At 33.6% G+C, this 26201-nt stretch overlaps 1 protein-coding gene across 13 annotated transcripts in view; it reads right to left on the minus strand.

The window, feature by feature from the left end:
* Window positions 1-26201, minus strand: part of Ptprk (protein tyrosine phosphatase receptor type K) — a 560796-nt gene that overhangs the window by 263192 nt on the left and 271403 nt on the right. For all 13 annotated transcript variants that reach the window (XM_058581031.1, XM_058581026.1, XM_058581030.1 and 10 more), the window contains 3 exons: window positions 24130-24211; window positions 21725-21840; window positions 3256-3430 (listed from right to left, as the gene is read on the minus strand). In XM_058581031.1, coding sequence (XP_058437014.1) covers window positions 3256-3430; window positions 21725-21840; window positions 24130-24211 — 373 coding nt within the window. The remainder of the gene's footprint in view (window positions 1-3255; window positions 3431-21724; window positions 21841-24129; window positions 24212-26201) is intronic.

The raw sequence follows: 26201 nt of genomic DNA on the forward strand, positions 1-26201 counted from the left end.
AGATATATTTCACATCCTCTGTGCTTCAATTTTGAGAAATCATTGAGCAAAAATGTGTGTTCTTCACCTCATCTCTATAAAAACTTTGTCAATAAAAATTGGCTCCCACAAGCTGCAGACTTTATCATTACTCAGAACGATTTGGAAGCAACGTTAAGGCATGACAAAGTAAATTCTGTCTCACCGTGTTTTCTTGTTCTTCCTGTGGCTATGGGAACACAGAGATCGATACTCTTCAGCATGAGAATTTTGCAGGGAAATTTTCATTTATAACAAACAGCAACAAAAAAAGCCTTAAGCACACCCTGTCACTTTCAGTTTAAGAGAAAATGCACTAATAAACTCTTACCCATGGGTCATCTTTGACAACGGGCAATACTATGCCAGCTCTTATTAAAGAGTATTCATATCACTGCCCCAAAAATTTCCTTTAAAATTACCATCTTTTGTATCCATGTAACAGGATGTCAGCTTTAAAAGTGCCAATGAGCGATAGGACCTGTCATCATAGTTAATTCTCAGCACTGTTTCAACACCAGGACAGCTAACCCCCAAGGGTATGTTTTTGGTTAGCAATATTTATTTGGTGGTTATCTGGACAAACAAGAAAGCTTATTCCTCCTCTACATTGGATTTCAAATGAAAGAGAAAGCAAAGTATCACCTGTAAATATTAGATATAGACCTTAAACTCTGTTGAAAAAAATAAATAAAACTGTCAAAACTACCAAAATATATTTCCACAATGTAGGCAGACTGTGAATAACACATCCAAAGACCCATTATATTTTAACCCAACCTTTCTAACATTAATTCTAAATTGAAATATATAGTAAGTAGAAGAACTTTCTTTAAAAAAAAGAGGAAGAAAAGGACAAAATTCTTAATGACATTTAAGAATCACCCTTTAAAATTTTTTTTGAAATATTTTGTTGTTTCTAGGTAAAGTGATTTATCATTCGATAAAATGATAAAACTTACCTGCTAATTAAGATAAGCAAGGAATGTTGGAGAGATACCTGTTTGGTAGAGCACTTGCTTAACACCTTGAAGCCCTGGCTTTGACAATCCATACTGCCTCCCCCAAATAAAGATAAACTAGAGAGTTCTAATAATGACAAAATCATTCCCTTTTAAAATATAAAAGGCAAAAATGTTCACACAAAAGAATGATTTGGACATATAAGGAGGAAATTTGAATAAAAACATCAATACTCTCTTCTAATTCCTAAAAAAAGCTTATATATTAACTATACATAATGTAATACAATACAATCTAGCATATGTAACTACCGGTATTACGCTAAAGTATCCAAAAACACTCAAAATGCACTGTCAAGACAGCATTTCCTTCATGGCTGCATGCTGGGCGAGCTCATATAACACTTTAGGGATAAGGGGAGTATGGTGATCCAGTGACACACCCTCATCTCTGTAGCCACAGCACAATAATCACCCTGAAGGACACCTTCAGCTGTTAAATTCAGGTTCAGTTAGAGAAGCTGGAACAAAATTCCACAAAGGTGAATATATACTCATATATGAACACAAGATAAATGGTTTCTCTGTTTGAACCTTAGATTCAAGTATTATCGTATTTTGTTGTCCTTTAATAAATGAGGCTGTAATTCTATGAACTTGTGCAGGTGATATGACCTGACTATGGAGATATCAGAGAATTTTCAGCCTATAAACATTTTTTTTTTAAAAAAATGAGCTCTCATGGTTCCCAAAACAGAGGTATATAAAGAGGCTAAGAGGATTATTTAATAATGTTAATATGAGAGAACACTGAATTGGAAAAAAAAAGAGCTTGCCATTCGAAGATAAGAAACATGGATGTATATTCTGGCTGCATCGATTATTAGATTTTTGTGGCTCTGGGCAAACTCTCAAATAACCTGAATTTCAATTTCCTTCTTTCTATAATTGCTAAAGGTTAAATATTAAAATCAAGTAAATCGTGAAATAATGCATGTAAAAGACATTTTATGTCAAGTATTATAAAATAGAGTAACTTGAATATGGATATGTAGCATATATTTCATTCCAGCCCTTGTACCTTGTCATATGCTGGGCTATTTAGGCCTTGGTGCTTCTGGGTCTTACCACTGCCCCAATATCCATACCCCTCACCTGGGCAACTTTCTCTCAGCCTTCAGATCCTACCTTACAGATGACTCATTCACAAATGCCTTCCCAGATTCTTCACAAAAATCTCAGTCCAGTTCAGATGGTTTTATTATAATTTCTTAAAATTTTCCACGGAGAGACTTAGGAAATGCATCATTATTTTCATTTGTGTCAATACTGACTGATGTTTGATACTCTATTCAACAAAGCTACTTTTCCTCTAAATTTTTTATATAGATGAAGTCTTCTTCATCTTCTTCTTTTTTTTTTTTTTTTTTTTTAAGGTTTCAGCTCAGTTGTCACCTTCTCAAGGACATTTTCTAATCATTGTAGCTAAAATATCAATCTCCATCACTTTGTGTCTTTTCCTTCATAACACTTGCCATGATCTGACAGGGCATTTTCAATATCTTTGTATAAAGAGTAGCTAAAAGTAACAAAATGTTAATCCAATGTAGAACTTTGTTTTCATTTACAAGTATATCCTCTGGGGTAGAACAATGCCTGGGAAATAATAGGGACTTAGTAAATTTTGATTAAATGTAATGTTTTATATATTTGCATTATTTTGTAGGATTCATTACAGATACATACTGATATATCCAATCCTTCACATTCCTGTAATAAGTTCTAATTTTTTAAGATTGAGTAGGAGACCATAATTAGTAAATATTTAATACTGGGGTTTTAAACCAGTAAACTACACAGGTCTAAATCAGAATAGAACCTTTGACCTTGACCTCACTGCCACAGGGTATCAAAAAACAACAATTTATTGCAGTAATATCAGCAGAAAGGATTTAAGCAAGAAAAAAAAATGGATCTAATGTTAACATGTGAACTTATGACAGTAATACAGAGTGAGATATTTAAAATGTTTTGTCCTATTAAAGCATTATAAAGCAAATCCCTTTTGATGAGAAACACTTGCAGACTTCATGACAAACATTGCAAATAGCATCTTAATTTTAACTTAATATATTATCTGAACTTTTATAATGACATGATTTTTATAGTGACTTGCCATGAAAATCACTGTGGTTTAAAATGAATCAAAATGTGTATAGAGTTGCTTTTTTTTCTAATAAAGACATGAAATTTCATGAAGTGAAAACAATTTTACCTCTCACAATAAGTTGAGCAAAATTGGACACACCAGAACCTCGTTCTGACTGAGTCACACAGCGATACAAATCCTGATCAGTTTTTGTCACTTCTTGCAATCTAAAGGAAGCAGCAAATCTTCTGTGATTGATGTTCTTAGTCTGGGCTACAGGTATATCTTCTCCATTTCGTCTCTGCAAACAAAAACCAATCTTTAGAAACAGGTTCTTCACCTTTCTATAAATCCAAAGCATCTTGGCAAGCAGTATCTATGATAAATTATTCTTGCTGCTGAATTAGAAGGAAAATGTCTATGTGGATCCATAAATTTTTACCATTGTCATTCAATCGGGAAATGGATATAAATACTGGTATTCTTTAAAGGGTTTAAGCATGACATGATGTTAGTAACTATCATTTATGAATTAACAAGAGTTAATGACTCCAGTAAAAGTCACTCACTATCCCCATCCTCCCAAAGAGTATGTACCACCTTCTTTTAACCTCTAGAATACACTGCATGTGCTGTTCTCTTTGTTTCAATAGGAGATCAGGATGCATCTCTTCATTCCAAACAGGAAACGTGTATTTACCACAGAATGACAATTATGACTGATGAATAATTTAGAGTCAACACAAAATCTCTATTCTTTGCAAACTCCTATCTCTTTGGCATTAATGACAGCCAATTTATACATTTTCCAGAAGTAATCAAAAGAGCCTAAATGTTAAAAGCATGCCTGTCAACTTTCAAAATGAAAACTTGGAAAACATATTTATGATATCAGGATACCTAACACAAGACAAGTAAGCATAAACTATATAGGGAATGATTGCAATTTTCAAGTATAATAAAATTTATAACTTCTATATGTTGAAAGACATTATAAATAGAGTGGGGAAAAAAAGCAAGCCATGAATTGTGATGAGATATTTGTCAAAGAAATAACCATCAAAAGATAAACAGCCAGACTATGTAAAGATCTTCTATAGTTCAATAAGAAAAAAGATAAACAACCCAATCAAAAAATGGACAGGCTATAAAAAGAGAAAATGTGTATGTCTAATACCCATGTAAGGAGATCATAAATCTGAATTTTAAACGTTCTATATGTCAAAGACAGACGAAATGAAACAAAAAGACATAATTTTTCTTCAAAAGAAATGTGTCATGACTTTCAACCTTATTTCCTGTCCGGGAAATGCTAAATATCCCTTATACCCTTTTATAACACTTGAAATATCATTTCAGAGGACTAGCTATGGGAAACAAAAACCAATAAATTACAGGTCACAGCTTAAACTCTTGGAATGATTTTAGAAAATGATTTGTTATTCAGAAAAGTTGAAAATGTAAAAATTTCAGCACTCACAATTCCACTTCCAGATTTCTGCATTTAAATCATTCTTCTGAATGTGACCAAGGAGATATATACAGGAATGTTGAACTCAGCACCATTTTTAAGAGTTCAATGTGGGAAAGATCTAAATATTTATGTGTTTTACTCATCCAAAAAAGTAGCAGTTAAACTAAGCAAACTAGGACCAATTATGTGCTGGTAAAATATGGAACATCTAATTCTTCAAACAAAAATATAAAGTTATGATTTGTAGCATTTGCTAGTTTCTGGGGTGCAAATATTCCCACATGGCAAAATTCAATCTCTCAATGTGATGTCATTTGTCTCTCAATATTTCTGAAAATTAACAATTCTCTGGTGCTCACTGGCTCCAACATCTCACTGAGTAGTACTATTATAAATGTGTGTATGAATCTCAAAATATTCCTTGAAAAAGAGTATAAGACACATATACAAGATGTGCAGGCCTATTAAATTAGGGTGGGGGTACATTAATAACCATTTTAAAAATGTTTTCTTTGATATTTTTGTATGTTATAAAGATGGCAGTGTACTGCTTTAACGATTTTCTTGTTCTTGTTTTGTTTATTTGCAGTGTTGGGAATCAAAACCAGGGTCCGGTAATAATTTTCTAAATCCTAAAATGCACTCTACATATAATATTTTTCCATATCTGATATTATACATGTGCATATTATACATTATATATTTTCAACTGTGATAAAATGTATAACTTCTATATTTCTGTATGTGTAAATTTGTATGCATACACATACATATATACCTAAGGAAACAAAGTCCCACTTGTGATTGTACCTGCTTTTTATACACTGAGTGTTTTCTTGATTCTTCTCTTTACCTACCCATTCCATGAATTTTTTAACAATAACTCCTACTCATCCCCCTGAATAATAAGAAAAAGCAGCTTATGTTCAAAAGCCATGAAATACAAATCCATAAATCAGCCTAAATTCTCTTTCCTCACAAACCACGTTAAAAAAAATCATTACACATGCAAATCTCAGACTGTACTTTTCTTCCATAGCTCATCATCTCCGTACAATCTTTCTAATAGGAAGGTAGACCACAATGTGGCATTCTGGCCTCTTCTACACACCCTGGTCTAGTCTTCCTCATGTGTCCCTCTAGCTGTGCCCTCGCCCTCTATTACCTTTAGTTCTGTTGCTTATTATTATGTTTTTTTTTTTTTTTTTTTCATTTCTGCCAGCCAAGCCAACTCCTGCTGCCTGTTCTGCCACTGGGTTCCTCTGCAGATGTACAAACCTACCTAAGCCTTTAAACACTGTGCCTTTTTAAGTCCCTTCTACTCTTGCTGAGGCTGGTCTCAAATTTGCAATCCTTCTTCCTCAGGCTCCTAAGTAACTGGGGTTACAGGGTAAGCTACTAAGCCCAACTAGTACTCCATCTTTTTACCTTAATCGACGTTCCTTTCACAATACTAATCACAGTGGTGAGCACCTTTTCTTTGAGTCCGTAACCCTCAATCAGAGAGAACTACCATTATCCCAGTTTCTAACTTGCAGAGTCCTCTTCCATACTCTCCCCCAACTACCTCTCAACTTCTAGAATTCTCAGCAAGCCCAATTATCATACCCATCACGGTGAATGCTCACAGACCCAATTACCTTCCCACCACAGTCCTGTGGAAATTCTCAGTGGTTTTCAAATTCACCCCAACATAGCTTACAGCACTACCTTATAACATCCAGGTTCTTATGCTGCCACATTCCTTCCGAATCACAATTGCCCATGTTATTTCTTTGCTCCAAACGTTCAGTCCTCTATACTATTAGTGAGACCTCACTTTCTGTCCCTGTGCTTTATAACCAGCAATTTCACTAGACTCAAAATTGTTTCTTTTAACTCTCTTGCAAACTAATGGCTAACATTGGAGTTGTGCTATTTCTTTATTACTGAATTTGGATGAATTTTTTCATTTGCTCTTATAAAAAAAAATTGTTGTCCTCAGAAATTAGCATCTCTTAGACATTTCTATTTGATTTCCACAGTGACTTCAGTTTTGGTGTGGCTCTGTCTTCTCTGCTTCCATGTCCTATTTCCATCAGGTTGTATATACTCTTCCCTTTCTTGCCCTGATGGCCGTGTCATTGATATTCGCTCAAGATACCCACCAAAATTATGATAGAAACGATTAATGGTCCTTGGTATCTTGAATTTTTAATGTTATTGTCTATGTTTCTTTTTGTCACTTGTATACAGAAATCTTGGAAGGTAGGATTTCAGGTTTCACTTACACATATTTTCGAATTATCATTATTTAGAAGGTACTTAAATACTTTATGAAAATGAACTAAATTCACTGAAAATTTTAGTGAAAAGAATCATGTAAATCCTTCAACTTTTATAAGTTATTATCTTAGAATATTTCCTAGAAATATCTCTTAAACTCCATTTAAGACTTAGAGGATTTCTTCAAATAAAATAATTATAAAATTTATTATAGTCATGATATTATGATTATCTTCAATAATCACTTAGATAAGCACATCCTTGTACCTGAAATTATGTCAGCTATTATTCTAGTTTGGTCCTTCTCTCTCATATATACATCATGTCATAGTAAATGTTCATTTAAAGAAGAAACTATCTGGGTTCATAATGATTACAAGTGAGATATACAGCCTGTAAATAGCAGAACAAAATATCAAAACCAGGACTGATGACTCTAAATTTGGCAGTATTTCCTCTAAACTAAGTCAAAGCTGACTCTTTCCCTTTTATCATCGTCCAGTTCAATGAATTGATTATTTGCTGCTAAGACATGATCAATGCATTGTTCTGAGAAATTATAATCTACTATGTTATGCATTGCTTTATTTACATATCTTCCAGTAATGCATTATACTTAAATGTGGCCTGTGATAGCATATACATTCTAGAAAGGTTTCAAAGCAGAGGTTGAGGCTTCTCTAAATTAAAAAAAAAAAAAAAATTCCATGCATGAACAGCAGCATCAATCTGTGCCATGAGCTCCAGCCGGCTATCACCAAGGACATTCCCTACAGATTTTGGACTTTACCAGCCAACCCCTGCAATCATATAAACCAATTTCTTACAATAAATTTGCTTTACTTGCTTGAACACTGATCACTGTAAGAGATAATTTCAGTACCAGAACTTGTTCTGGAGAAACACATTTTTATGGCTGAGCATTCTGATTTGGTTCTGGATTTTCTGGAATTTATTCTTTAATCTTATTAGACTTAAAAGCATTGCGTATTTTGATAGAGATATAGAAAAGACTGCTGCTCCGTAATATGATATGGCAAAAGAGATGCACACTACCACCATCAGGTACACTCTTGGTCAAATTTATTGCACTACAAAAAAAGGGGAAAATCAACCATATGAGTTTAGAATTATAAAACTATACAATTCACAGTAAAAGGGAAGGTGAGTAGAAAAAGAAGAGCAATGTAATTAATCATTAGGTCTTGAGGATTTGGAAAGTTGGCAGTTTTCAGTCTTTCTGAATGTGGTACATGAAATAGACAGATAATGGGAGAGAGTAATGAGAAAGAATGTCCAGACAAAAGTGAGGATTGTGGGGCGGAGGGGTAAAGGAGTAAATCTCAGAAAGTAAGTGGCCGTAATTTTTGTGAAACTTTTTTTTTGGTAGTGCTAGGGACTGAACCCAGGGCCTTGCATATGCTAAGCAAGTGTTCTACCACTGAGTTATACCCCCAGCCCTGCCATATTTTTTAAAAATAACTAAAATCTATAAAATTAGGCAAGTTAGTATGAAAGAAAACAATAGAAATGAAAAAACTCATTTTAGAAATTATGATTATGATTGAGTAGATTGAATTCAACAGTTGATTCCTTAAGCAAATCAGAATATGAAATAAGATAATTTGAGTTTAAGAATATGGAGAATAAAAGCAATTTGAGAGTAAGTGACCAATAATGATATTATGAAAAGAAAATCACAAGATGAGCGGACTGTCTTCAGAAGCAAAGGAACACAAAGAGTAATAAAAGTTATCATAAAAAATTTCTACACTAAAAAAGTTTATTTATTATATAATTAAAGAATATTACACTTACCCAAGAATAGTAACCCACAGTGATACACAGTATTAGAAATTCTGATAAAATTAGAAATTTTACATGAGTAGAAAAGAATAATTTCATGTCTAGAAAAAAAAATTATGATCTAAAAGAAAAAAATTGGACTCTGTCACCAAGCCTTAATAACAAAAGAAAATATGAGGAATTAATGTAAGGAAATGAATGTAAAGAAATGAATGTAAGGAAAGACAATGTGAAAGATTAGGGTGATTATGCATAATCACCCTAAGTATCATAGGTGCAGGTAGCCAGTTTTCAACCTGTTAAGAACAGAAGCAATACTACTCCCACCAGGAGTCATCAGCTGCAGTATATACAGCATTTTTATCAGCACATGGAACACTATTAGGTTAGATAAGATGAGAGGCCACAAAACAAATCTCATCTAATTTTTAAAAACTGAAATCCAACTATAATTCAAATAAACCAGCAATCAATGGATCAATGAGGAAATTGAGAAAGACACTAAAATTTTTTGAGATGAATGATAATCAAAATGCAACAAACAAAAATCTGCAGGATACAGGAAAAAAGCCACACACACACACACATGTACACAGACACACACACACACACACACACAAAACAAGGTGGAGATAAAATTTTGAAGCAATCAAAGTGTATGTCAAAAAATAAAACAAAATAAAATCTCAAGTAAACAACCTCCAGATGCTTCACAAGAAGAGCAAAACCATGAGCAGACCAAACTCAAATATTAGTAGAAGGAAAGAAAAAAAAAGATTGTAGCAAAAATAGATCAAATAGAGACAAACATATAGTTGGTTTTACAAAAAGATAAACAAAATTATTAACCCTTAGATCAATTGTGAAAAAGAAGACATGTTAACTGACACCAAGGAATTACAAAGAACCATTAAATATTATGAATACTATGCCAAAAGATTTGATAATCTAGAATAAATGGGCCAATTCCTGGGCTCATTCACCTTACCAAAATTGAATCATGAAGAAATAGAAAACGTGAACAGACCAAAAATGATTAATGATATTGAATCAGTAATAAAGTCTCTTTTCAAAGAAAAGCCCAGGACCAGATGGCTTCACTGCTGAATTCAACAAAACAATTAAAGAAGAACTAATACCAATTCTTCTCATATAATTCCAAACAAATTGAAGAGGAGGGAATTTTTCCAAACTCATTCTTCAAATAAGTACTACCCTGATATCAGAACCAGGAAAGTGTAAGACAAGAAATAAAAGCAACAGACCAATAGCCCTGAATAATGTAAATGAGAAAAAAAAAATATCTCAACAAAGTATTAGCAAGTGGAATCTAACAGCACATCAAGAAGACTCATTAGCATAATGAAGTGAGATTCATCCCAGGCATGATAAGATGGTGTGTCATACAAAAATCAATAAACATGAAAGACATTTAACAGAATGAATGGAAAAAAAAAAACTGTTGGCCATCTAAATAGGTGCAGAATTATGCATTTGCTAAAATTCAATATTCATTCTTGATAAAGCTCAGCAATTAAATACAGAAAAAACATACCCCAACATTAACAAGACAACTGCCAACATCGTACTCAAAGGAGGAAATTTGAAATTTTTCTTTAAGATCTGGAATAAGCCAAAGATGCCCACTTGCAACCCCTTTTATTTACCACAGCATTGAAAGTTTCAGCCAGAGCAATCAGGCAAGAGAAAGAAATAAAGGGCATGAAATTGGAAAGAAGGAATTAAAAATCATATAGTACCCCAAATGAAGGTATACAATTGGTCAATAGATAGAAGAAAAATTGTTCATCATTACTAATCATCAGAGAAATGTAAATCAAAACCAGAAAAGGTATCACCTCACGCCAGTTAGGATTAGCAAAAGGTAAGCACTGGCCAAAAATTAGAGGAAAAAAAAAGGAGCCTTACCTACTGTTGATGGCAATATAAATTAATACAGCTATTATGGAGCTCTCCCCAAAATTAAAAATAATCTACCCTATAATCTAGCAATCCCCCTTCTGGCATATAGTCAAAGAAAATGAAATTAATATGCCAAAGAGACATCTGTGCTCCCATGTTTATTGCAGAATTATAGCATCAGCCAAGAAATGAAATAAACTTAAGTGCAAGTCAATGGATACACAGGTCAAGAAAGCATGGCACGCATGTACAATGGAATACTACTCATCTGTCATTTAAAAGGATGAAAATCCTTATATTTGTGACAACATATATGAAACTGGAAGATATCACATTAAGTGAAATAAGCCAAGAACAGAAAGATAAATACCACACAACATCACTCAGAAGACTCGTTAGCATGATCAAGTGAGATTCATCCCAGGCATGATAAGATGGTGTGTCATACAAAAATCAATAAACATAAAAGACATTAACAGAATGAATGAAAAAACTAAATGAATGAAAAATATAAATAGGTGCAGAATTAAACATTTGCTTAAAAAAAATAGCCTCATAGAAGTTAGGGGAACAAGAGTAGTTAGTTATCATAGGCTGGGGACAGAACAGGGCAAGGAGTAAGAAATATTGGTCAACAACAGATAATAAGTTACAGTTAGGAGACATTAGTCTGGTGTTACATTGCACAACAGGATGACTATATCTAGTAATATTGGATTGTGTATTTCAAAAAATCCAGAAGACAGGATTTTGAATGTTTTCACCATAAAATAATGATAAATCTATAGAAGATAGATATGCTTCCCCTATTTTAACTTCATACAATGTAGATATGTATCAAACATCACACGGTTCCCCATAAATATGTACAACTATTTTTGGTCAATTAAAAATAAAAATATACAAAATAAAAAATAAAATGTGGTACATACACGCAATGAAATATTATTCAAACTTAACAAGGATGGAAATCCTGTCATAGGTTATAACACAGATGATTCTGAAAGAGAGTATGCTAAATTAAACAATCCAGCCATAAAAAGACATGTGACGTCTGACTCCACTTACATGAAATACCCAAAGAGGTCAAATTCATATAATGGCAGTTCCCAAGGAAGAGGGGAAGGAGAAATGGACTGCTTCTTCAAAGGAGAGAGTCTTAATTTTTTTTTTTTTTAAAGAGAGACAGAGAGAGAGTTTTTAATATTTATTTTTTAGTTTTCGGCGGACACAACATCTTTGCTTGTATGTGGTGCTGAGGATCGAACCTGGGCCGCATGCATGCCAGGCGAGCACGCTACTGCTTGAGCCACATCCCCAGCCCCGAGAGTCTTAATTTTAAAGGTTAAAAAGGCTAGGAGATTAATGGCACAACAATGTGAATATACTTAACACTACTGAACTATACACATGGTTAGGAATACAAAGTTTATGTTTTTTGTCTTAATTTAAAATAATAAAATTTTAAAACTAAAAAGGAAAACAAAGAAAATGAATTTCAGAAATGCAAATATTACTGGGAAGACATGACATATGGATAATACTACACATTAAATATTGTTAAATTTAGAACTAGGAATAAATAAGGGCTAAAGAAGAGAGTACATGATATATATATATATATATATATATATATATATATATATATATATATATCTGTATTTTACAATGGAGCTTTAAGTATTCCAAATAATATGAGATAAAACAAATGAGTAATTATGAGATGTTCTAAACCTATCTTCCCTGAGCTTATTAACAGCCAAGAACATCAAAGCAGAAAAAAAGTTATAAAACATATAAAAAATTAAGTGAAAAATCTGTAAGTTTGAATTTTAAATATCAATATGAATGCTTTAGGCATTTTTATCTTTTAGTGTATGTGTATATACGTCTGATCTGTATTCACTGAAAGTTTCTGTCTTGCAATACAGTTTCTCACTAAAGCAAACCAAGGCACCATGAAAAAAGACTGATTTAGATCTAGAAGGGACAAAAGGACACTCAAAAACCAGGTAGCAAGAAAACTCTCAAAAGACTACCAAAGTAATGTCTAAAGTACTCAGGAGCGACGGTGAAAAACCCCACTGGCCAAAAATGGGATAACTTGAATTTTAAGATTTGTATTTAATATTAAATACATCACATTGACTTGAAGTCCATTAAATATGTTTAAATTCACAAGTTCATAATGATTTTAAAGAAAAAAATCAGTCATTTTTGGAGACTGATAGAGAACCAATGCATATTGAAAACTGGTAAATAAAGATTGGCTTGTTTATCTTTTTGTCCTTAGTGAACTGTATAGGTGACCTCATAGTAGATAAGGAGAACTATATAGACTAAACAAATAAAAAAGAAATGATACAAAAAGAAAAATAATACTGTATCACACTTTTCAACCTCCAGAAAAGAAAATTGGTATTAAACATCAGCAGCTGCCAAGATCACATAAAGAAAGACAACACATTTTATACCTCCTACAAATACACCAAGTGCTACCTATGCTGTTGCCAAAGGATCAAATTTGACCCTGGCTCTGGCTGCTAATTTGCAGAAAATTCAGAGGAAGAAGGGAACATGTTGATCAACAGAAGAGGACATTAGTATGCAACTAGGAAAATACAGACTATGTGAAACTAGACATCAAAAGGCCTGTGTTCCTTAACAGACAAACTGGGAGGAACAGAAAGAGATGAAGGGCAAACTGACAGATAAACAAACAATTAAAATACATTTTTAAGAATAGATAAGACTAAACTCAATAACAAGGCATGCATATATAAAAAATCATTTTCAGGTAACTTGCAGGTGCAGGGAAAGAGCTCAGTGGCTGGATGTAGATACATGGGAGGAACCTTAAGAATGGCAGGCAGTTTCTTTCCTGACTGGTGCGGCCTTTACCTTATTAAAATTCATTGAGCCATAACAGTCTTTATATTGGGGCGATTTTCAATATCTATATTTTATTGTACAATAAAATGGTTTTATAAATATTCTATCTATTTATTGTCAAAGCCCCATGCTCTAATGCAGATCACAGGAGCTAACTGAGAAGGTCCTAAAAAGCACCGAACTGGATGCATCCAGAAAACACACTGGGCAGTTTTACCAACAGTGAGCACACATTTCATGTACACAGAGAGCAGTAACTTGGTCAGCCACAGATATTAATAAGAAGTTGTCTTTGGGCTTCTATGATTGCCAGGCTTCTACAGTCATGCTCTAGGGATAGATAAGGAAAGTGAAGAGGATTCCACACATTATTCATTTATAATCAATTATGTAATCTATAGATGTTACACCCAGGGTTTATACATTATTAATGGAAAAGAATGCACTGTCTCTGTAAAACATTTAGCACCTTTACATAGAAAGCTACACAACATTAACAAAAAAGACCTTGATTTTTAGGTTTCTTACATATTCCTGATTAAATGTTCTCATGCTCATTATTATACACATACACAGATCCAAAATGCCAGAAAGTAAAAGATAAACCTTATAATCCATGATACATGGTTAGAGATTTTTATCTCAAAAGCTATGAGCAGAATGCTCTCTATAAACCCATGAAGGAAAAATGTAAAGCATGAGCTAGAATAATCCAAAGGCCCAAGGAAAAGTGGGCCTGACCAGAGTGATAGCTAATAGCTACTAAATAGAACACGGCCTCTTAAGTGGAGCAAAATTAATTGCAGACCAGGATGTACATGGGAAAAGTCACTACTGCTCAACTAGAAGATAAACTGAAAAAAATTAGAATTAAATAGCATGTGAGTATTAGTCTGTCAACTGAAGTCTAGAAGAGGTTACAAGAAATTGAGACAGCAAAAAAGGCAAGGTTTGAATTCTTCTTACTCCTATTCTGTGACCACAAGGTAATCAATAAGCCAAGACTGAAGGCAACAAGCATTTTTAGATAGATTAATTTCCCTCAGAGATACCAAAACTACCCAGAGGCTTAACTTGGCCACAAGCTGCAAATTGTCTTAGAAAACTTTCACTAAGATTTAAGGAAGCCAAAAGGAATTGGGATATCTCATTTTTCACTCCTAAGGATCATTTATATGCAATTATGAAGGTAGACAGAGGGAAAAGATAAACAAGAGTTCTAACAGGCAAATTAGTTCCACCCCAAGTAAATGAAAAAATAAACTGATTAACTGTCTTTAAAAAAAAATAAACTGAGGAAATGCAGTAAACTGTCTTTTTATTTTACTCTCATATCATCTCAGATTCTGTCAAGTGGTCCCAGACAGATCTAAAACCATTTGTCTTCTTTAATTTTTCCCTCTCTTTTTCTATTCACAGGTTTTCTAATTCTACTGACACTGTCCAGTCCGAGGCTTTCATTACTTGATGTCAGTATGCCCAACAGTAGCCACTTCTTCCAGGGGGCTCCCTCAAGGTCTAGTCCCAGGCCTCCCACAAAACTGTTTAATTTTCATTTCTCACTGTGAGACTTCCACTTCTTCACTTATACTCCCATCCCACTCCACACACCTGTGTGCATGCCTGTGCCTTTTGTCTTCCAATTCTGCAATGATAACGAGGCCCACTTAGTCTCTTCCTACATAGATGCTATGTGTGTTTCAGTATAGATTAAGTTTTCTCCAATGATTTCACCAATTCCTGCAGTCTATGTGGCTTGCTACTCATCTCTGAAATAGAATAGCCCTTGATTCTAAGCAATAAATCCCTACTCAGTTATAGAATCATCCCTTGAGGCTGAAAGGATCATGTAAAGCATTCAGCTTCAGGCTTGACTGTCCTCCAAATCTCCAGCATGTGCTTGTCCAGATTATGCTTAGATACTTCTGCTGATTGTAATTTCACTACCTCCTGGAGAAACTGATGCCTGCTTTGAGCAGCTCTACAGTTACAAATTTCTTCCTTAAAATCAGCTTATGTGTCTGAATGTAGAGCTTCAAACCCCAAGTCATTATTGTAGTTGACACCTCCCTTGTCTCTTCCCTACATTTTAAAATTTTAAGAAATTGATCTAGTCTTCTACAAATTTCAAAATGCATTCATGCAATGTCACTTTAGTCATTCTGACATCACTCCTTCATGATTATTCCCTGTCCTAGTAATTATATACTGCTTCATTATTCTAATATTGCAGAAGTTTGTCAGTCACCCTTAAAGCAAATTAGACAGGCAATGTGAGAATTTTGGAAAGCCTTGACCATAGGAAAGTTTGCAATATATTACATTATTTTTTTTTTCTCTTCTCGTGATACCTAATGTGGAGCTGATTACATATTAACATGTTTAATCATGCAGACTTTGAAAAATTCTTCTCAAATTAGTTTTCGATGAATTGCCTACTATATTTTGGAGTTTCTAGACATAGATGAATTTCTTATATTATTATAGTGAAGCTTCCTTCACTATAATAAGTGTAAATTTTTCAGATGTTTTCTTTAAAAGGAATAGTACCAGGGAGATAAAAATCTGTCATGGAGATTAAATAAGCTACAAACATCTGAGTACTTCACATATAAGTATAGATAGACACTCTGATGAGTGGAAGCATCATAAAATGTGTTATAGGCAATAACAATGTGACATTTGAAATAGTGTGGCCATACATTTCATCAGGTGAAACTTTGTACTTTCAAATTAACTAAGTCTTATAAAATTATACTTCAGAATTTCCATTATGTTATAGTATCCATATATAGTATAAGGAACAGAGCTATAACATTTCTCTGGATAGATGAAATTATGGATGTAAGCTTCAGATCAACCATTTTTATTGACCTTAGCTAGCAACAGTTGGTACTCCAAGAGGTTGGCTCTCTGGTTGTTTGTTAGAGCAATTTTCATCTTGTTTTCCTAATTTCACTCTCCAATTATTACTCTCAAGCCATTGCTTAAATTATCTGTGGCTCCATAAGGAATGACATTTCCTTTGGCTGAGAAACCAGCTGTATTACACTACATTAGCAGTGATGAGTCTCACCAAGGGCAAAGCAGTGGCTGACTTTTCTATTTTGGCGGGCCCACTGAGGAGGCACTACGCCAACACCTGAGGCTACTCCTGACAGATTGGCCCAATTGCCACGGCTTTGATGGCAATCTGCATAGGATTACCAGTCACACATTAAACAGCCTCATTTCAATTCACCAAAACAAACAGTGCCACCAAATCTACCCACACAATTTGCTACTTTCAATAACTCCACGTTTGCATTTCTTTGCCCAATTCAATGACGCATGTCTGCCAAGCTCTGTGATGATGGATGGAGTCATTAGCATTTTAGTTTCTACACTGAACCTGAAGCCAGAGCATATGGTCTGACAGATGTTCCAGCAATGGGTTCTATTTGATTTGCCATGTAGGTGTCCACCTATACTGGACCTTCTTGAAAGAATACTACTTTAAAAGTTACAGTATAACTCATTTCTAAACCTCTCCCATCTTCAGGTGACAAGAGGTTTTTAAATCAGAACATGCTTTCTTCTATATTTCAGTGGACACTTCCAATTACAAATTACCTCTTGACCTAATTAAATCACTTCAAATAGGCAAGATGGACAAAATGCAGGGGATTTTTATGGTCTATTGACATCTATGGCTTGATTAGTACTATCAGTAAGTTGAATATTTAACTATATTCACTTTTCTCTCTTCATGAATTTTTTTTAGGTAAAATGTATATACAGCAAATTGGGCAGATCTTAACCTTTGACATATGCATGCATATCCATAGACCCAATTCCCCAAACAAAACATATGACATTTACATTAATCCAGAATTTTCTCCCTTCAGAATTTTAGCCTAATCGTAATCTCCTACAGGAAAACATTCTTTAAATTTCTAGTTATGCTTTTCTGAAAATTCATACAAATGGAATCATTCCATCCACACTCTATTGTGTCTGCTTTCTGATAACATGTAGCCAAGCCTCATGCATGCTGTTATAATGGGTCAGCAGTTCATTCTCTTTTTATTGCTAATCAGAATGCAATTTCTTGAATAAGTCACAAATGGTTAGTCAACTTTATTATTAATAGACATTGGCATTTTTATAATTACTAGTTATTCTGATTAAGACTATTATGCATATCCTTGTACAAATATTTTTGTGGGGATATCTCAATTTCTCTTGAGTAAATACTTAGGAGTGAAACTATTGCACCACATTAGTTGCATGCTTATATATTCACTTTTTCCTGTGATTACTTTAACCACTATTCATATTAATAAGAGACACAATAAAAAAAAAAAACATGGCCAACATTTTTAACCTAAAAAATTGTATATCCTAGTTTTATTTTTCCCATATGGAAACTATGCTATACCTCTCAGGAATATAACTGATATTTTAATATACTGTTCTAATATATGTGAGATGTAAAATTTCCTTTGTGATCTTATTTCAAATAACCTGAGTTTTACCATAAGACTTGAGTTATGAACCACAAATATTCTACTATTGAGAATACCATAGGAATACAATCAAAATAGCTTACTTCTAAAACTTGGAAGAACTGAAAAATGCCTATTTATATGGAAAAACACAAACCATTATCTTGACAAAAATTTTACATATTTATGTTTAGAATACACATTACTTAATTTAGGTTTATGATAGAAGAGGAAATTTGAAGGTCTTTAAGAGTGACTAAGGGAATTATTCGAAGTTCCTATTAGTACAAACAATAGTATACTTTTAACACATGTACTCTATAACATATTTTTTTAAAAGAATGCTCGAGAAGGCCTCATGATTTCACCATATTTCTAGTCTACGGACACTAAAGAGATTACTAAAAGTATTCATAAAAAGTATGTTTTGTATATCATGAGCTTATTTAGCATGTACAAAGAGATTAATCTGACTTATATATTTCATTACATATCTACAGTGAATGATGTCCAAAGACAAATTATATAATCTGATTTTTATAAGAAAGAGCACTTCCTATAGATATTTCTAGAACCACCATAATATGCCTTATGGATTATCTGTGAATAGGTATCTCTTTATGTGTCTGCTTTATTCCCCCTCCACTTTTCAATGTACTTAATTGGTATGTCATTTTACATAATAAAAATTTGAAGTATGAATCATAACCTAGAAATAATAGGTAAGTAAGTGAACATATTCCCTAAATGTATTTTCATATTCAAAGTCTTAAAATATCAAACATGATTAGGTATTATGTTCAGTTCTTTCCACAGAGTTATAGTATGTCATTTTTTTAATAGAAAACGCTGCTTTTTTAGTTTTTGTTAGCTTGCTCCATATTTAGACAACATTTTACAAACAAAAGCAAGCTCAATTCAATCTAATCTAAGTTATTTGAAGGACTTAAAAAGTTGGTCACCATTTATTATTTCACCTGGGCATGGCAGGGGTAACAGCTACTCTATTATTCCATTACTTCTATGATAGAATGCAGTGACCTTTCATTGAGTTGCTTCAAGTACATTCATTCTTAGTGTTTTCAGCAGATATTTTCAGCAATTGTTCTCACAATGAAACTTAATTTAAGGAACCATTTTTTCCTATACAAAACTAATAACATAAAAATTTTATATTCTTCCATCAAACAAAAAAGGTTATCAAGGCCACGTTTCAGACCATCCAAAATAATATAAAGACCTAATTTAGCGTCTTACAGCTGGAAGGGATTTTAGTCTCTATCCAACATCTCCTTTTATAGATAAGAAAATAAAGGTCCAGAACAGTTCAATGAATCACTAAGCCCTCCACACTTGACTAGGTTAGAAGGCTTGGGAGAGTAAGAATTAAGGCTACAATTAAGAAGGGTGCCTCCTGAACCCTAGGATGTTATTCTACACCAAATGAAGGTAATTTGACATTTATTTGTATGGGTTAGCTGATAGATTCTCCAGGATTCTTCCTTTTTATTGTGTGTGTGTATTTTTTTTTTCTTTTTAGTACTATCAGGAAAAGATTTTCTGTTAACAGTCACTTCTAATAGACTCACTTATATATGAGGACCAGTCTTATCAAGTTGATTGTTACAGTGTATCACTACAAAGACATTTTTAATCTAAAAACATCCCTAAACAATGTAATTGATATGTTACAATGTTTCATAAAGAAGAATTATTTAAGAGAATAAGTTAAGATAATATATGTAGTGCTATGGAGAAACAGTAGAACACCCTTTGAATAAATAAGGTGAATACGCACATTGCTAAAGAACTGTGCAATGTCAATGTCAAAGTCGAAGAGAAAAACACCAAGTCACCTTGTGTGTCAAATGCAAAGGGGAGAACAGGGAGAGAAAAGAATGCAGAATAAAAGTATTTTCTCTCACTTCCTTTTGAAAAATGGCAGGAGTAATATTTTAATAAACCATAATGAAATGAGCCAATCTACAAAATAGGAAACAACAAAAAATGAGAACTATTGACTGCAACCCACTCAGACCAGCACGGTCCAGAAAACCTTTGTTGCCACAAGGCAGCTGGCGTCTGTGGACATAAAACCCTTTTTATTTCAGTGTCACATTAAATCCTGGGGCATAAAACCAGCAGAGACTACAGAGTCTTTTCTGGTTTCCCAAGAAAAGACTACACAGCTCAAAACAAAAGCCAAATTTCAACTAATGGTCCCATTCTAGTGCAAATATAAGCAAAATAATCAAAAAAATGTATCTGAAATTATTTTTAAATTGATTTCCTTTGGGGCTGGGGGAGGGAGGGAGAGAGGAAGAGAGGATAAGAGAGACAGAGAGAGAGAGAGAGAGAGAGAGAGAGAGAGAGAGAGAGAGAGAGAGAAACTGACTTAACATACAGTTGATAAGACAGTTTGTATATTACACAAAATGTTCTCCAGGAAAACTTAGTCTATATTTTGATATATGTAGGGGAAATCTGCATAATGAGAAAGTGGAAAAAGAGACCTCGTTTTCTTTTCAAATTTGGGCAAAAAAATATGGTCTCCTGATATTTGCAAATCAAATCAATTACAAGAGTAGTGATAATTAGACTAATATGTAATATGAATTATGTGTTTTAATATTCAAGTAGATTGTTGTAAGATTCAGATACCATAGACCCTTACATATCAAACAGTATAGCTGACATAGGTTCAATAATCATTTATTAGAACCATCTCCCCAGATACCTGCAACCTAATAATTATATCCAATACTATGTTCAAGGAACTAAGTTAAATTTATAATTATTTTTCTTTTTGGTCTCTATTGGCATACTCAGGAATTTGAAATTTCAAACTAATTAAATTACTTTGTTCATATTAATGAAGATATAATAATACTAGTACTACTACTACTAATAAAGGTGTTCAAAAATTATTGTTTCTTATATATAATCTAATTTAAAATATTTAGCTCAACAGCTATCTGTCTTAGGTCCAGTCTTCTGGCTCCACAGATGCTCTAAGCTCCTCCTACTCGTACCCCAGCACCCCAAGATTGATAGATACACTTCCAGTAAATTCTCTGAAGGCAAATCCTATTCCTTGGTCTACAGTTCTTTCTGATTCTTTTAAAGCTCTTTATATGCCCCATTTATATTTCCCCAATATGTATGTTAAATCACAACTAATTAAATACAGGTTTATTAAGTATTTAATATGTAGAAGGCACATGTCTTGACCTTGGATCTGTGATTAATTCTCATACACAAAAATTTCAGTAAAATTTAATTGGCTTTCTTCCAATTTATATTTCCTGAAATACTCTCAAGGGATTCTTAAAACACTCTTAAGAACTTGAACAGAGTATGACAGTTCCTATGTAAGTAATATGCTCTTATAAGTTCAGTTTTCAAAATATTATTAAATAAGAAAAATTTCACTTTCATTTCTATTTCAAATGGATCTAAAATTTTTTCCTTAAAGTTTTGAACATAATTTTAGAGAATCATTAGGTTTCACTAGATCCAAATATTTATTAATTATATGCCCTCAAATTTTTATTCAAATTCTGCCCAAGAAAGGAAATGTCTGATATGAATCTGCAGCCAATTAACACACAAGCAGCCTGCTCATGCATGTATGTGAACACACACACACACAGGAAAAGGTAATACTTCGAATAGTAGTGGAATGTTTTTTGGTTTGTTTGTTTTTAATCAAGGTAACTCTGCAGCTCAGCTGCCACCTGGGCCTTACCTGCAGCCATAACTTGTTATGCACAGCATCTCTCCCAGTAGCAATACACTGAAACGTAGCATTCTGCCCTGCGTTGACCTCTACATCCCCCAGACGGAGGAAATGAGGAGATTTATCTGTGAGAGTAGAGAGAACAGTTATTTTTTCCACATGAAGAAAATATGCCAAGTTACTTTTCTTCAACAGAATATAGTTCTGAATGTTTCTTCCTTTGGCCAAGACTAATATACAGAAGAAAATAGACTTTTCTATGTGCTAGAAGATACCATTTCCTCGCTCACTCTCACAGTTCTCTTTTCTCAGTAGCTACATTGCCTATTGCCCGGTAATTGCAAGACTACTGTTCTATGCAGAGTGAGCATTCAACAATTAATATTAACTGACCGTTGTAGCAGGTTGCACAAGGACAGTAATAATGTTATAAGTCAAAGTAGCAAAACACACTAAATAGGCACATACCAGAGCATACTACAAATATACAATGAAAACAAAGATTTCTAAAATACTGATTGCTGGATGGCTGTTGAACTATTTTCCTATAAATAAATTTCCTTTCTTTCTTTTCTTTTTTTTTCCTTTTCTTTTCATTTCAGTAGTTATAGCCCTCTAAGTGCTCCAAAGAAAAAGGAAATATTTTGTTTTTCAAAAATATTATATAAGCTATTAAGTACACTCCCTACTTCTTTATAGGTTCTAGAAAATCACCCCTAAGAGATACTAGATCAACAAAAAAGTGATAATTGTATTCAAAATATAGATGAAATGTATATGGGAATACTATATATTTATATGACTGCCAAAAAACTATTTTTTTCTTTTTTTGAACTCAGGGGCACTCAACGTCTGAGCCACATTCGCAGCCCTATTTTTTTTATTTTTTTTTATTTAGAGACAGGGTCTCACTGAGTTGCTTAGCACTTCCCTTTTGTTGAGGCTGACTCTGAACTTGAGATCCTCCTGACTCAGACTCCCAAACCACTGGGATAACAGGCATGTGCCACCGTACCCACTAAAAAACTATTCTTTGTAATTAACATTCAAAACTGAGGACCTCCCCCCCCCCACCAATATTTTTCATAAACAACAAAAACTAAGACTTAGTAAATAAAAGAAAAGCTCTTGGAGAACCAACACTGAAGTTGCTATTTTTGTGCTCGATTCCAAATTTTGTACTTATTTCCTCACAAAAGTCTTTCTTAACCATCTGCTGTTTAGGAAGTGAACATGAACTATAGATGGAAACATTGTTCTCTTATGCTATAGAAAGAATTTTCTTTTCTTATGAAGGAATTTAGTAAGTCATTTTGAACTTCAATGAGGTCATTTTGTCCTTTCTTACCACATAAGAGGTGGAACAGACAATGTGTCCCTTGCCTGCTACATCTTTCCTAGAGCATTACCTAGAGCACACTGAAAAGAAATGCTTGAGCTAGAACCAGGGTTCCCCAAGTCTTAACTCTAGACAAACAGATTAGAAATGCAAATTTCCAGGCCTACCCTAAATATAATGAATCAGAACCAGTGGAAGAGCTGACAATGTGTGATTTACCACACCCAGCAGAGGGTTCTGAAGCACACAGGAGTTTGACAACACACAGCAGAGGGGCAAGCCTGAGCCCTGCACATAGTGGCCCCTGTACATTCTCTTCACAGTGTGGTAGAAATGTTTCTACCCAGAGGATTACTAAACAGAATATATACATATAAGATGCTGCTGCTAAGAAACTCAAGTAAAATCTAAATTCATGCATGGTGATTTTTTGCCCAGGTGCATTGAAAGTTTACAATAATTGTCTTTTAGGTAATGTGATTTAAACACAAACTTAGGTATGCGGTCCAAAAACCAATCGATGTGTGATTGATGCCATAACAAAATTATGTTTAAGTTAAGATGGCTTTTGTTCTTTATGTTTTTAAAGGGCATACTAACCAGATATTTATTATGACATCAGAAAAAGAAAAAAAAAAAACTAATTTTAGAATAAAGTGAACTAAATCATTCCCTTCATTTTACGTAAACCTAAAATTAGTAGATCAAATAACTTAGTGAGGCTTCTTTTTATTTTCCTTTGTGTTTATCTGATTTGTTGTTCTCTTTCTTTTCCCACACAATTGAATAACACTGAAGGATGCAAAAAGTCCTACAGAGAGTTGCCTTTGATTTACATTTTGCTCTTAGTAATTAAATAATTAAAAGGATGCTTTAATATGTATATAGTTAGAAGCCTTAAAAGTATATGATTAGACAATTACAGAAATATCTTAGCATTTCTTTTAAAACTGAAAAGAAGCTAGGAAAACAATGAATACAGCAATGACCAAGTGGTAAACAATCAACCAGCACTGTCAATTTAAGACAAGCGTTGAAAGGACATTGAAAAACTCAGTTCTTAATCACAACCTACCACAAGGATAACTCAGTACTTGGATGTCATCGATGGCAATATAGCCGCTTCTTCCTCCTGAGACTTCGGCTTCAAATATTACCTGTCAGAAAGAAACAGAAAACATGTACAACAATCATTTTCATGGAATGTCCACAGTGGGAGGAATACAACTGTAATACATTTGAAAGTAAATTTCATTTTTGTTCTATTAAGAATTAAAACTTTATTTTATAATGAATGGCAATTTCCTAAGCCTAAGAAAATGAAAATTAATTAAATTACTGAAGTCAAGCACATCAAAATTTTTAGGCAAATAGTATTAAGCATCTTAGATTTCATGAATTAGCAACATAAAGGCAGAATGGAGGCTGATACAACAAATCTTTATAAATGTTCTCCTATGGACTTTCTTCATTTTTGTTATTTACTTAACATCCCTTGAGTATCTACCATGTTCCAAGCACTGTGCTAAACACTGAAGATATCAAATACATAAAAATAAAATCTGGATTTTAAAATAGCTGAATTTTCAAGGATGGAAATCAACAGAAAATTACTGGTGTTGTGAGCAAAAGGGATGACATACAATGAAATAGAGCAGGTCTGCATGTTGGGGGAACATTTCCCCGCAGTATCAGTAGTTTCCTGGTGGCCTTTGCCAGGACAATTTTACTCTAGTGGTGGAACAGAAGTTTGATTGACTAGGCTGCTAATAATAATTATTGAGCAGTTATTGTATAAAAGAGATTGTCCTAAATTAGCATGCACATTCACACTGGCTTCTGTGTTGTTTATCTAAGTGCATTAGCCATGAACACACTTGCCATGTTATATGCTAAATACTGGAAAACAGGATTAGCAAGATATAGACAACAAAATCTAAAACTTGAAATAATGTATAACTGAGGCAATTGCATCATATAGGATTCTTTCTAGGGGATGAGAAATCTATATCAAACTCCAATCTCTCCTATTTACAAATTCTTAAGCCAATCAGAAATTTGAGGTTTGGGGCTTTCAGAGCCAAGTCCCAAGACCATTATATGCATATGATACAGCTTTAATGATAAAGTTTTAAGATGCTTAAATAGTAGCATATTAAAAAGCGCTACATAAACCAAATGACTAATTATCATCATTGTTCCTATGTGAGGGCTGTCTAAGTGAACCCTAGGAAAATAAGTTTTATTTGCTTTAATAGTAGTCAATGAAAGGAAAAGTACAGAAAGAAAAAGTAAGAAAAACATTTTTGAAGAAAATTACATTCCAAAGAATAAACCACACATCTGTGTAACAGCTAGTCATTGTTAGCTATTCTAGTTTTGTTGTAGTCAGCACTGACAAGTTTAACATCTTAGCTTACCTTAATGTTACTTTCTAGAATGGTTTAACATCCTTGCTTCATGTAAGTGGTAAGTTAAAACAAGATTACTATGCCTCTGAGAAAAAGCTCTCATTAGTTCACTTAAACTGAGGTTTAGTCAAGATAATAAATTTAGGCCTTGATTTTAGGGGAGGCAAAATGATTGGTTCTTTATTAAAGGGAAAAAAAGTTCCTCTTTTTAGTGACCTCATTTTCCCCACTAAGTGTTGTCTTTGCCTCATTAACAAGAGCTAGAGGAAATTTTTAAGATCAGATTCCTTTACTGCTGAAGGTGTAATCAGCTTTATTACTTCAATGGAGCCCTCACCTTGTAAGGCTCTTCTGTCCATTCAGGGGAAACAAATCTCAACAGCTTAATTACACAGAGCTCCCTTAGGCTAATGTGCAGGTCAGAGCTAATGCTTGGTGTCAAGTGGTCAACCAGGGCTTCCCAGAAGAGGAGAGCCAATGGAAACCACACCAGAGGTCAGCTTTAACCTGTCCAGAAGCCCAGCCTGGGAAAGGGATGAGTGGGGTCCGCTCTTCATGCTGTTTTTACTCCACTCCATTACCTGAAATACTGAGGTGATGATTCTAATCAAAATTTTGCTACCCCAGCAACATCCCTGGATTATTAACTAAATAAATGAAGTAAAGTTGAATTTAAATGGGGGAGAAAAAAAAATGGCAAACTCTAAAGAACAAGGACAGTTTTATCCTGTGGCCA

This window comes from Marmota monax, unplaced genomic scaffold, assembly GCF_021218885.2.
Source record: "Marmota monax isolate L192 unplaced genomic scaffold, Marmota_monax_Labrador192_F-V1.1 WCK01_AAM20220418_F8-fsc00030, whole genome shotgun sequence".
NCBI classification, from domain to species: Eukaryota; Metazoa; Chordata; class Mammalia; order Rodentia; family Sciuridae; genus Marmota; species Marmota monax.